The sequence below is a fragment of the Hydra vulgaris genome, chromosome 09 (genome assembly GCF_038396675.1).
Source record: "Hydra vulgaris chromosome 09, alternate assembly HydraT2T_AEP".
NCBI classification, from domain to species: Eukaryota; Metazoa; Cnidaria; class Hydrozoa; order Anthoathecata; family Hydridae; genus Hydra; species Hydra vulgaris.
Genome location: NC_088928.1, coordinates 31,631,576 through 31,644,484, shown reverse-complemented (window position 1 = coordinate 31,644,484; position 12,909 = coordinate 31,631,576). Strand labels below are relative to the sequence as shown.

Here is a 12,909-nt window from a genome sequence, read left to right as displayed (position 1 = left end):
CCTTGTTAGAACAAGTATGGAAAAAAGATTTTGTTAAAATTGTGTACATCTTTAGATACGTTGGCCGGGGTCTTTCAATATTTAGGTTTTTGGCACCTACACCATTTTACTCAAAAAAGATTTTTTGTTTTTGTCAGGTAATTTTGTTTATGTATATGAAGGTAGATTTATAAAATATTGATATTTACTCAAAGAAAAATTTTCAGGGGTTTTCCACCTTAATAAGTTTTTGTAATAAATATAATTTACATATGATAAGTAACGTCTCGAAAAGCAATTGTTGTAGCTAAATGATTTAAGGGAACTTAATGCGAGAAAATCATATCCAGTTATTAGAACTCTGTTTATATTTTTAATATTTTGTACACTGAAAATCACGGATGTTTTGTAAAGGTACTTAGGACGTACAAAATTCGATAGTAAATCATAATTTTTTCGTTATACAATTATTAAACTTTCGCTTTTAGACACGTTTCGATTTAAGCAAACACGCACATACCTCTTTCGAGATCAGCCAATCAGACTGCGCATATCGTTGAGCCAGGACAAGGTTTCATATTATTCGCCTACTAACTTGAACTTTAATCAAGACCAAATGGGGTTTTAAAATTGAATTAAACAAACCCCATATTTAAATCTATTTATATAAATCGGTAAATAAAACAAAAATTAATACAAAATACTTTTCCGCAAGTATTTATATAAGAAAAATATGAGCCCGAGCGGTAAAGTTTACGTTAACTTTCCCAGTTTAAGTTTTGATTATACTGTATATTAAATAAAATGTAGGTAAAAAATGTATTTCTTTGTTACTTTTGAGAAGACATTCAATGAATAAGTTTGTTTTAATACTTCCTTGTTATTACTAAGCTTTATACAATCAATTATTCATTTACATTAAATCTCGATCACAAAGCAAATCATCTTTAAATGCGATTGTTTATTGAGCCTTCTTTCGAAAGGAGGAACCTAAACATAAATTTAAATTAAAACTTCTTACTAATTGACGACAACCTAAAGAAAACTAAATTTGAAAAAAAAAATAATTAAAAACCTTCTGTCAATCTAGCTTTTCCACCCGTTGGTTGACATAAAACAGTTGAACAGCTTGTACACAAAACAACTGTTTGAGCATGACTGAATACTGTAGTTATTTTATAACAGCCTAAAACAAAATTAACTGAAGTCAACTCACTAACATCTCTCAAAACTATTAAAAAAAAATCACGAAAAAAAAACAGCAAAACATTATTCTGTAACTATCCGACTACCAAAAAATTAATTCATTTATAAATATATATTTATAACTTAATTTTTTCAAGATTTTACTATTTACTTGAGCAATAATGCAATACACACATGAATATTTTAATGAAAATATTTTTAAGATGACTTAAGAACATTCAAACATATCATATTTATAATATTTCTATAATATAGCACTTTCTCTTTTTAAAACAACAAAAATGGTTAACAAGTGGTAATATAAAAAATCCAAAACAAACACCAGCTTTGCATAAATAAATTTTTTTTATAGTACAAACAAAAGATCTTTTATAGGTCATTAAAAACTGTTGTACTATTTGTTGGAACACAGGCACCAAACATTTAAAAACTTTTTTTATTCTAAGATATTTTAAATAATTAAAAAACAATAAAATTAAAACTTTTAAACATTTTAAACCAAAATCAGAAACTATCGAAGATAATATTAATAAAATAATATAAAGATAAAATAATATTAAGATTTTCACACAAGATTCTTATGGCATAAAATTTTTGCAACTCATATCAATTGCTCACAATGCTGTTATTGCCTTAGCTTTAAAGAGCTTAACAGAACTTTGATTTTGATCATCACCTAGGTTACTAAGGATTGTAACAGCGAAACAAGTAAAATTAAAAACAAAATTTTGAAATCCAATGCTTTTGTATGCTATTAAAACACAAATTTTGCAATAAAATTTTTCTGATATTACTATTTTATTAACAATCGAATGTATGCGCGTGTAAAAAAACAAATTCAGGACAAGGCGGGTCTCAAACCACAGGGTTTGAAACCTTCTGCTTAGAAGTCAACACCGTATACAAATAAGCTGAATGCCCATTTAAGCAGGAAACAAATATTATACTAATTTTAAAAATTAACATTCTTTCCATATAAAAAATAAACTTAATTTAAATTATTGCAAAACTAATTATTGAATAGTTTTGTTACCAAGCAAGAGTATGCAAAATTTGTAGGAAATCTATCAGCAAGAAGTGACTCAAAAATTGATTGCAAGACTTGATGCTCACAGACAAACAGGAGAAGTTAATAAAAGCATCAGGAAAAAATAAATAAAATTCCTTGATTTCCTTAGTGTTGAAGAGAGTACAGTAAAAAAATACAAATAATAAATAAAAGTTATCTAATTTTCTACTTATTTTCAACAGGAGACTTTTAAACACTTTTTAAGCTCAAAAAGAAAATAAACATTAAAATTTTATATTAAAATGATTTAATCTACAGTTTGGCAGCCTAAAATAATTCTATTTTTGCCCTCTACTTTGTAGAGACTTTAAAGTATCTTAAAATATTCATTTATAAATATTACAACAATTATTATAAATACTTTTTCTAATGATTAATAGCACTTATTATAGACAAATTATCATTATATATAATTAATGTAAATACTTCATTAATTATAAAAATTATTAATACTTTTTTTAACAATAGTAAATATTATTGTAAACATAAAAATTATCATTATAAATAATTATCATTTATTACACTCTTCTCCATTTTTAAAAAACGCAAAATAAAACTATTTTAGGCCACTAAACTGTAAACAAATTTATAACCCACAGATTTTAATTTATCACAAAAACCAATGAAACATAATTTTTTGATCCATAATAAAATGGACTACTATTACTAATATAATTGTAATTTAAACTATATATTAATTTAAATAGCTACTTATATAATGAATTATTACACAAAATAATTTTACATTAAATATATATATATCCATTTTTAATTTCCAATTCTAATAGCTTTAAAGTCAAAGTACTTTAGTTTGATGTTGAAAATATCAATAAAATGTTTTTTATTACTTAACAATTTAAAAAAAATTCTTTAACATTTTTAAAAAAACAAATCAAAATTTACTACATTTAATAGTCATTAATTTTTTTAGTCATTATTATTTCTGAATACTTATAACAATTGCTTTTTTATTTATATAAATATACATCTATATAAAAAATATATATATATAAAACGTCAGGTGAATATGTTAACTAAAAAATTCACCAATCAATCAAAAACAATCAAGTGAGGCAATCATCGACAATTTTAGCTTTTAGTAGAGTTTTACCTCTTACCTGGACATTTTACATCCATAAAATAAGAATTAGGAGAAGGAACCAGTCTGCTGAATTTATGTTTTCGTCTTTCTTCTTCAAGGGAAGGATGCAACAAGTCTTTAAAGAGCTATTAAAGAAAAAACAAAATATCGGCCTTAAGTGGTAATAAAAATATTTTATTGTATAGCAGATTCTATATTCAGATATGGCAGAAATACTTTCACGATAAATACAACTTATATTTTTATACATACAGGGTTAATAAAGAAAAAAAATACTATTTCTGTTCGATTAACCAACCTACATAATCAGGTAGTGTGCGCATGCATGGTTTATGGCTCCTTTTACTATTAGATATTTTGTTTTTATGCAGCGATATCGAGCTAAATCGACATCGTGACAAAAAAGATGGCGGAATAGATGAGACGAACAAAGTTAATTTTGAATGAAATCATTAAAAACAAATTCCTTAACTCGTTTTATATCAATTTTTTTGTTAAACCAAAAAATCTTTTACATAATCTGATACAAAAATAGGAAGCAATACTAAAATAGTCCCTGTCTCATAATTTAGCCATTTTTGCATATCTTAATGCAAGAACTTACAAGTATTTCTTTTATTAACATATCATCATTTTTATACATGTAAATGGGACGAACATAAAATGCTCTTAGTCACAATACTTATAACAATGTAATAGTAAACTGAATTTCACAAAATCAAACATAACGTACAGGCATTCTAAATGCTCGCCTTTTTCACTTGGCCGCTTACTGTAAAGGAAGTCTGGGAAAGACCATCTAAAGCATTTATACACCATTAAAAAACGACCCGGATGATGCAACATGCGAAGAAAATTTTGTTATTGAGTAAAAAGAGGAACGGCATAGTTATCATAGTTCCAAATAAGCCGTACAAATTCCTTATATAAAACGGTAACCAGAAGATAGTATGGCTAAAAATGAGGTTTTGAGTTTTTAAAAAAACGCAGACCAGATATACTGTTTTCGTGAGAAATGTAAGAGTGCTACTGAATTTACCGATTTATACCTGCCTCAACCCAAACCCTCAGTTGATGTAGTTGCATCCCCTTGTATATTCTACCTAAATCAGTCGATATAGCAGCTCTCCTTTTTATGTTCTCAATATATCAATATATTATCTGGTCTGCTTACCATATAACACGTTTTATTTTTTTAATTTTAAAAACTATAAAACAATATGGTGAGAATGTTCAGTACAGAGACGGTTCTACAAACAAAATGAGGGGGATAAAGAAAAAAGGTCGTCAAAACTAAAAATCACCCGACCGAATTATTTCAAATACCCGAATAGTCTGAAATTGTCAAAAAACCAACTATAACTTGAAAAACACTTACTTTGGGGGTTAACCCTCCCCCCTAAAATTGCCTCTGGCTCTGTATTATGTTGTTTAAGTAATAAGTTTAGCTCCAAAGTTGTTTTATAATAATTTATATTTGCCAGTTCTTAGTATCGAATTCTTATGTACCAATTTCACATTCATTTCTACAATAGTCAAAACAGTTCAACTGTGCAAAAAAGTAAAGGTAAAAAAAAAAAATTATTTCGTTTTCTTTCGTGTGAAACATTATTGCCTCTTTTATCTACTTTTTATGATAATATTTTTATTGGATTCTAGGTTTCTTAATGCTTCTCATTTTGTCTTGTTCAGATTGTACGTGTGCAGCAATGGCGCTGTGGTAAAAGTTTTGCTCAAAACCAAAAGGTCTTAGGTTCGACGCCGGCTCTTGCCCAATAAACGATACCCAGTGAAAAAGCGCACATGGGATACGCGTGGATTTTGTCCACATGTAACCCATGTGGGGATTATTATTTTGTCCCATGTGGGTTTCATATGGTAAATCCCACATGGATTCCATATGGTAAATCCCATATGGGATACGCGTGGGTTTTTACCATATGTAACCCATATGGGGATTATTATTTTGTCCCATGTGGGTTTCATATGGTAAATCCCACATGGGTTTTATGTGGTAAATCCTACATGGGATATAGGCGGAAAATACTACATGTTATAGATCTTAAATGCCACATATTTTTATCCAAATGGTATAAAAGTAGTCAATACTAGACAAATGAAAGTCCGAATGCTTCTATGATAATTTTTAAAATTCTTTTAATTTAAAAATTACTTAAATAGTAATTTAAAATTAATCATCGAAGCTTTCAGAGAGGCTTAACTTAATCTGGTATTTGCTACTTTATCCCATTTGGTATTCAAAATGTGTAGCATTTTTGATCTTTTAAATGTGATGTTTTCCACCTATAACCTATGTGGGATTTACCTTAACTATTATGACAAAATTTTATAAAATTAAAAAACGTGTTGCAAAATGAATTTATTTTTAAAAAAATGCTATTAAGCAATACATCCAAAATGAATATTAAAAATATTATCTTTTGCGATTTACACGCCGTTTTTTATCGATTGAATTAATTAAATCGCTTCGGCTTGTATAATACCAAGGTTTTTAGTATCTTCTAACTTTCTTCAAACATTTTCTAAAAAAAAATAAATAAATACAAATATATATAAATATAAATATATATATATATGTATATATATATATATATATATATATATATATATATATATATATATATATATATATATATATATATATATATATATATATAAATATATATATATATATATATATATATATATATATAAAGAGAGAGAGAAAGAGAGAGAGATATTTTAAGAGAGCAATTTTAATAAGGAACCTTGTTAGTCGTGCAATTTTAATTATTAGCCAGGTTGAAGTCATTAATGACTACAATATTTCACAAATAATTATTTCCTAATTTATTACTTACAATGACTAACGTATTATGGGTAATTGAACACATATTATGCGTAATGACCTTGAACCCATGAGGAGAATCCTGAAAAAAAGTGATCAATTAGGATAAGTAGTTAAACAAAAAAACAAAAGCAAAAATGTAAAAACCTACTTTTTCAATGATATAAACCTTAGGTGTAATAGCCACTGAATGCAAAAGTATCTTTACTTTTTCGTCACACACACGGCCTTCTATAATAACAGGCCTTGACATCGCGCAAATTGCCGTAAAAACTGAAGGCCGATTAAACTTTCACTTTTACTTATATTGATATATTTTTATATTAGGTAGGGTGTAATGGCAGCCTATGATTTCTAATAATAATCTCTAGTAAAGACGGAAATATAAAAAGAAAACCAAAAAATTGTTGAAAGATAATCATGTTTTTCGTATTTCAAATTTCATTAAGAATATTTATGTAATGTTAAATATTATCAATAACAAGCAGAACCATAACAAAGTATATATCTATATATTAGAAAGATAACTGTATTGTTAATTTTTTTTGCTAAAAATGGTAACAATAAAAATCACCAACAATAAAAAACACCAACAAAAATTGATTCAAGCAAAAAAAAAGTTTTATCAATATATCTCAACAGGGTAAATATTTACAAATCCAAACATATTGAGAGACATATAGGCTAATGAGAAAATAAAAAACATAACTAGTAAATAGCATAATAAATTACAAAACTAATTTTCACATAAATTATGATAGCTTTAGTATTTTGGGAGTGGTAATTAGTGAGTAATTCTTTAGCAGAATATTAGAATATACTCTGCATCGTTTTTTTGTGATTTTAAATTAATATTTAGCAGCAATGAACTGAAACAAAGTAACACAAAATGTTCTGCATAAAGGGTCAGTAGCACCTTGAAAAAAAAAAAAGCAAAATATTGACCATTAGAAAAGAGTATCAGAAGGAATTTCAAGTCCGCCTCTGTTTAGACTATACAGATAACTTCCATATTTATAATAATATTTGGTAGAATCATCATAAATTTTTATTTCGCTTTTTTGCACATAGCCAGCTATGTAAACTATAGCCACTAATGTAGATTTATTAACTGAGCTTTCAAGATCATGTATATTATCCAGAAGTTCTTTTTCATCAGTAGAAATATCTCTAAAACATATGTCACAAGTATGACCATCGATACCATCAACAGGAATGTCAAGTTGTAATATCAATTTAGTATGTTTAATATTAATTTTTTCAATTACAGATTTAGCGTTTATAAAGTAAGTACCTCCAGATCCCTGTCGAAGCTTAGAAAAAGCTTTTTCAAGTGGATCTGTTGAAAACCAACCTAATAAGACATACTTTGCTCCATTACTCAACAAAGTTTCTACGAGATCAATAAAGCCATAACATGAATGTGCTACAGCATTGCTAGTATCTAGCATAAGCTGTTTTACACGCTTACCTGAAGGTTTCATAAAATTTGACAGTTCAGCAATATCTCATAGCAGTTGTAACTGTTGATCACCAACTGAGTGGATTTCTCCGCATAATTCATTTCTAAACCGAATGCCAGCACCAGGTGCTTTGACATTAACAACATTCTAAAAAAAAAGTATTTTTTCAATAAATACAGCAGTACCTTCAAATGCTTTATTTTCAATCTCTGGATGCGTTCTTAATGCATCTACTGTTTCTTCGCAAAAAACAGGCAAACAAAACTTTACAGATTGTCTCTCTATTGGTTTTGGATAAACTGATTTAGCTGTAAGTTTAGAGAGTTTAAAAAGACTATTGCACTCAGTTTTATATAAAGTTTCTAAATCACTCCACTTAGCCAAAGCCAGTTCTTTATTGTTCAAAAATTGAAGTTCCCCAGTCTTTTTTTTGTCAACCAATTGTTTCGTATAGATTTTAAGAGATGCACATAATCATACAATAAATATATACCTGATATTGTTAACCATGGTTTACTATCAACTGTTTTAAACATTCCGAAAAAATCTTTGATTTACACGGTTACCATCAGTAATTATTACTATTTTCAATATTATTTATCGTATCAACAATTTGTTGACATTAAGCAAACTGAAATTCAGAGGAAAGATTTGCAACAGGTTGAGCTCTACATATAAATTCTGGACCTCCAAAAAGACATTTAATCATAAATGATAAAATTGTTTTAGCTAACTTTTCAGGGTAGTTTACTGCTTGACCAAACAAAGCACCTCTTTGGTAAAGTAATGAAGCTTTGACATAGACCTCATCAATTAGTAGTATGGAAGTTCTTTTCAATGGATTTAAATTCATAATAATACTATTTATGAAACTTAGGTCCTCCATTGAGCTTATTTTTGAAGTCAATCGTGTTAAAGTCCTTATACTTGGCAACTTGTAGTCAATACGCAAACAATCATATAAACTTCGTCGCATAGCAAAATACTCATATGCTCTACATACAATATCTGAAGTATATAAAACTTCACCGACATTAACTTTTCTCATAGCATTAAGGTGTTCGAATAGAATATTTGACTGAAGTGAACTTTCTTTATCTTTTAAAAATCTAACTGCTTCAAATAAAGCTGATTTTGTTTTTATTAACTTTAATTTGTTTACAGCTAAAGATGAAATATTACAAGTTGTGCCATTATGGTTAGCTACAAATCAATAATCATTGAAAATTACTAAAATAAATAATGGAGCACCAAGTTTGTACATTTTTGATAGTACGTGTAAACTTTTTTTAATAAGCTGGAAAACAATAACATCGTTATTATCACTTAACAAAGATTGAATATCGTCAAATATAAGTTCATCCTCTTTTAGAAAATCATTTAACTCATTTGGTAAAATGCTTCGAAAACCACTTGAAGTTACAGTTTTTCTAACTTCACTTGCTGGTGTGGCTAAACAACTAGGCGGAACATTTTTAAAAACAGATGGTAGGCTTAAAGGTCGTTGCTTCCCATATTTGCTTTCAAAAGGTGCTTCATTTGGCCAATGCAGTTGACATACTGCTGTATAGTCTGTAACAATAAAACCAGTTCTTGGGATAGCTTCACTACATCTTTTTCTCTCCTCTAGATTCTTCGGGAATTTATAAATTGATATTTTTGTTGTAGTTGAGTATTGATATTTTTGTTGTAGTTGTAATTGATATTGTAATTGTAGTTGTATAAATTGATAGTTTTGTTGTAGTTGAGATAGTTCGACTTGCAAAGAGATACACAGCATTTTAAAGGCATTTTTAAGGCATTTTAATTATTAAAAAAACTTATCGTTAGTTTGACAATATTATTACCTTACAATGTTAACGCCTTGAACCTTACAACGTTATCGTCTTGATGTTGGGCTATCTAATTTATAAACCAATCACATTTTAGAGATTTATTAAAAAAGCGCGAACACAAACTTTCGTCTAATGTTCAAAGATGAAAATGTAAACAAAGTATTAGGAATTGGCCTTCAGTTTAACAACTTTGTTGCGCGATGTCAAGGCCTTTTATTATAGAAGGCCGCGGTCACACATAACATAATATTCTGAAACTAATAAACAAACATCTAAATTTCTATAAGTAAATTTATTCTTTGATCATTGCCTTCATATCCTATCTTATTTTCATATCATAATCTATTATGGAATTATTTATATAACATATCACAACAATATTATTAAATTTGTGATGTTCAAATATCATATGAACATTCTCTAAAATGTTCATATGATATTTGAATATAGTTCTTGAGTATATTATCTGCAAACAATTGACTGATGCAAGTTCAAATGTTGTCAAAAACCAAGTATGCATGCATGGGACACTGCAGTGTCCCACAAAGAAATGCAGGTTTGAAAGTCAAATTTTCTTTATTGAAAAAAAAAATTAAAATAGGGGGGAGATAGGGAGGTTTCTGTAACTTTTTTTAGGGGCCAAAACTTTTAACTTTATATGTAATAAGGTTCATAAAACTTAAAGGACTTACGAAGTACATTGAGGAACAAAAACAGGATATATACAGAAACTTTTCAATTTTTAATCTGGAGTACCACAGTGTAATTGGGAATAAAGTCTCTGGGTCCAGTATTCAAAGAAATATGATCTAAAGTAATATATAAATTAAATAAAATGCTTTAAAATGCATGCAGTTATACATATAACTCCTTTATAATACATATAACTTTTTTAAGGTTATGCTTGAACAAATTAGTACCAATTAATTTAAATTCAAGATTTAGTTCAAGTTCAAGTTATTTGTTCATTGTTTTTTCACTATTTTATACTTATTTGTTCAAATTTGTTAACTAGTACTAATTCTTACGACAGTAAGAATATAAATTATTGTTGAACGTGAATTTATTAGTAACTTAATTTTACTATCAACATATTTTGACAACACCCTTTACATTTTAAATAATGACAGCTTTACTTTTCTATTGATGTTAAATTTATTACGTTTCAATAACTCAGATTGAATTTTAACTGAATTATTGTAAGCTTTGTAAGGGTTAGTTGTATATCAAATGGTGTTGTAAATAAAGTAATAATAAGTAATCAATTTATATATATATATATATATATATATATATATATATATATATATATATATATATATATATATATATATATATATATATATATATATTAATAATATTGTTCTGAACCCATGGGAACCCACGTGGAACCCATGTGGGACGCGGTTTTATTTTTCACTGGGGCTTAGCATGAGTATAACGATCTATAAAATATATAATAAGACGTGCTACATGCTTTAGCTGACAATAAAGATGTTTATATTTAATAATATTGTTGTGATATGTTATATAAATAATTCCATAATAGATTATGATATGAAAATAAGATAGGATATGAAGGCAATGATCAAAGAATAAATTTACTTATAGAAATTTAGATGTTTGTTATATATATATATATATATATATCTATGTATATATATATATATAAATATATATATATCTATGTATATATATATATAAATATATATATATATATATATATATATATATATATATATATATATATATATATATATATATGTGTATATACATATAATTTTTACTTTATTTACAACACCATTTGATATACAACCCCCTACAAAGCTTACAATAACTCAGTTAAGATTTAATCTGAGTTACTGAAACGTAATAAATTTAACATCAATAGAAAAGTAAAGCTGTCATTATTTAAAATATAAAGGGTGTTGTCAAAATATGTTGAAAATAAAATTAGGTTTTTAATAAAATCACATTTAACAATGATAAACATTCTTACTGTAGTAAAAAATAGTAATAACTGATAAATTTGAACAAATAAATATAAAATTAACACAAACAATGAATAAATAAGAATTTCAACTTGAACTCTAATCTTGAATTTGAATTAATTGGTACTAATTTGTTCATGTATAACTTTATAAAATAAGTTTTTATAACAAATTATATGTATAACCAGTTATACATATAGTTAACTATCAGTTATATGTATAACTATATGCATTTCAAAGCATAATATTTTATTTAAACATTAGTTTAGATCATATTACTTTGAAAACTGGACCCAGAGGCTTTATTCTCAATAACACTGTGGTACTCCAGATTAAAAATTGAAAAGTTTCTGAAAAATATCCTGTTTTTGTTCCTCAATACAGTTCGTAAGTCCCATAAGTCTTAAGGAGTTTTGGAGCATAAAAAAAGTTACAGAAACCCATCTCCATCCTATTTTTTTCTTTTTTTAATAAAGAAAATTGGGAATTCTGACTTTCAAACCTGCATTTCTTTGTGGGACACTGCAGTGTCTCATGCATGCAAGATTGGTTTTTGACAACATTTGAACTTGCATCAGTCAATTGTTTGCAAATAATTTACTCAAGATCTATATTCAAATAAATATTATATTATCCTAATAATACGTCTATTTAAACAAATCTTAATCTTATTTCTATAAAGAAAGATAAACATTATTCGTGGTACTTACATACTTGCTTGCCATTCTCTATTTTAATATAAAATATTTTCACACAGTATAAACGTAACGCAATGCCATGTCGATTTAAATTTTTTTTTTTAGTTTCCAGCTTTCAAATTAATTCCCATGCAAATCCCACAGGAAACCCACGTGGGATTTCCCATGTGTGTAAATACCATATGGTTCCCACAAGTAACCCATGTGGGATTACCCACATGGGTTTAAGGTGACAAATTTCCATACGGATACCACATGGGAAAATCCGTCCCACGTAAATCCCATCAATCCCATACGGAACCCACGCGGAACCCATGTGGGACGCGGTTTTATTTTTCACTGGGATTAGTAAGAAAGGAGGCTTGAACTTCCTAGTTAAATGTTCTTCCGCGGTGCGCATATTTACATACTCCACAAGGCGATAGCACACATGCGCCCGCGCACGATTTTTCGTACTTTTTTATAAAGAAACATATTTTTAAATTACGTACTATATACTATACTTTATTTACCTTTGTGTTTACATTTGAAGTGTCGCTTTATAAATGTATAGTAATCAAAGAACACGTAAGTATATTAGAATAACATTTTTTTAATTAAAGTACACAACTATACAAAGATCGTGAGGGTTTATTTTAAAAGAAAAGTTGAATGTAATTAATGCCCTTCTCCATGACTTTTGGCGTTTGCTCTATCTTGGGATATATTTAAAGCCAAA

The 12,909-nt window shown here is 27.5% G+C and overlaps 1 protein-coding gene and 1 long non-coding RNA gene across 2 annotated transcripts; both read right to left on the bottom strand.

Annotated features, from left to right (window-relative positions):
- Nucleotides 1-839: 839 nt before the first annotated feature.
- On the bottom strand, nucleotides 840-4,212 carry LOC100209615 (small ribosomal subunit protein eS27-like). Its single transcript, XM_065805364.1, has 4 exons — nucleotides 4,090-4,212; nucleotides 3,373-3,481; nucleotides 1,055-1,165; nucleotides 840-969 (listed from the first exon to the last, which is right to left on the bottom strand). The coding sequence occupies exons 1-4, from the start codon at nucleotides 4,093-4,095 to the stop codon at nucleotides 941-943; spliced, it is 255 nt and encodes an 84-aa protein (XP_065661436.1). The 5' UTR covers nucleotides 4,096-4,212; the 3' UTR covers nucleotides 840-940.
- Nucleotides 4,213-5,721: 1,509 nt separating this feature from the next.
- LOC136084717 (uncharacterized) lies at nucleotides 5,722-12,512 on the bottom strand. Its single transcript, XR_010640809.1, has 3 exons — nucleotides 12,204-12,512; nucleotides 6,218-6,286; nucleotides 5,722-5,899 (listed from the first exon to the last, which is right to left on the bottom strand). It is a non-coding gene; the product is annotated as an uncharacterized LOC136084717 (long non-coding RNA).
- Between the last annotated feature and the right edge of the window lie 397 nt (nucleotides 12,513-12,909).

What these genes read in the sequence shown, in the direction of transcription:
- LOC100209615 (XM_065805364.1), bottom strand. An exon ending in TATGGATGTAAAATGTCCAG is followed by an intron (nt 1,166 to 3,372) that starts GTAAGAGGTAAA and finishes ATTTTGTTTTAG; the next exon opens with GCTGTTATAAAATAACTACA. An exon ending in AAAAGCTAGATTGACAGAAG is followed by an intron (nt 970 to 1,054) that starts GTTTTTAATTAT and finishes ATTTATGTTTAG; the next exon opens with GTTCCTCCTTTCGAAAGAAG.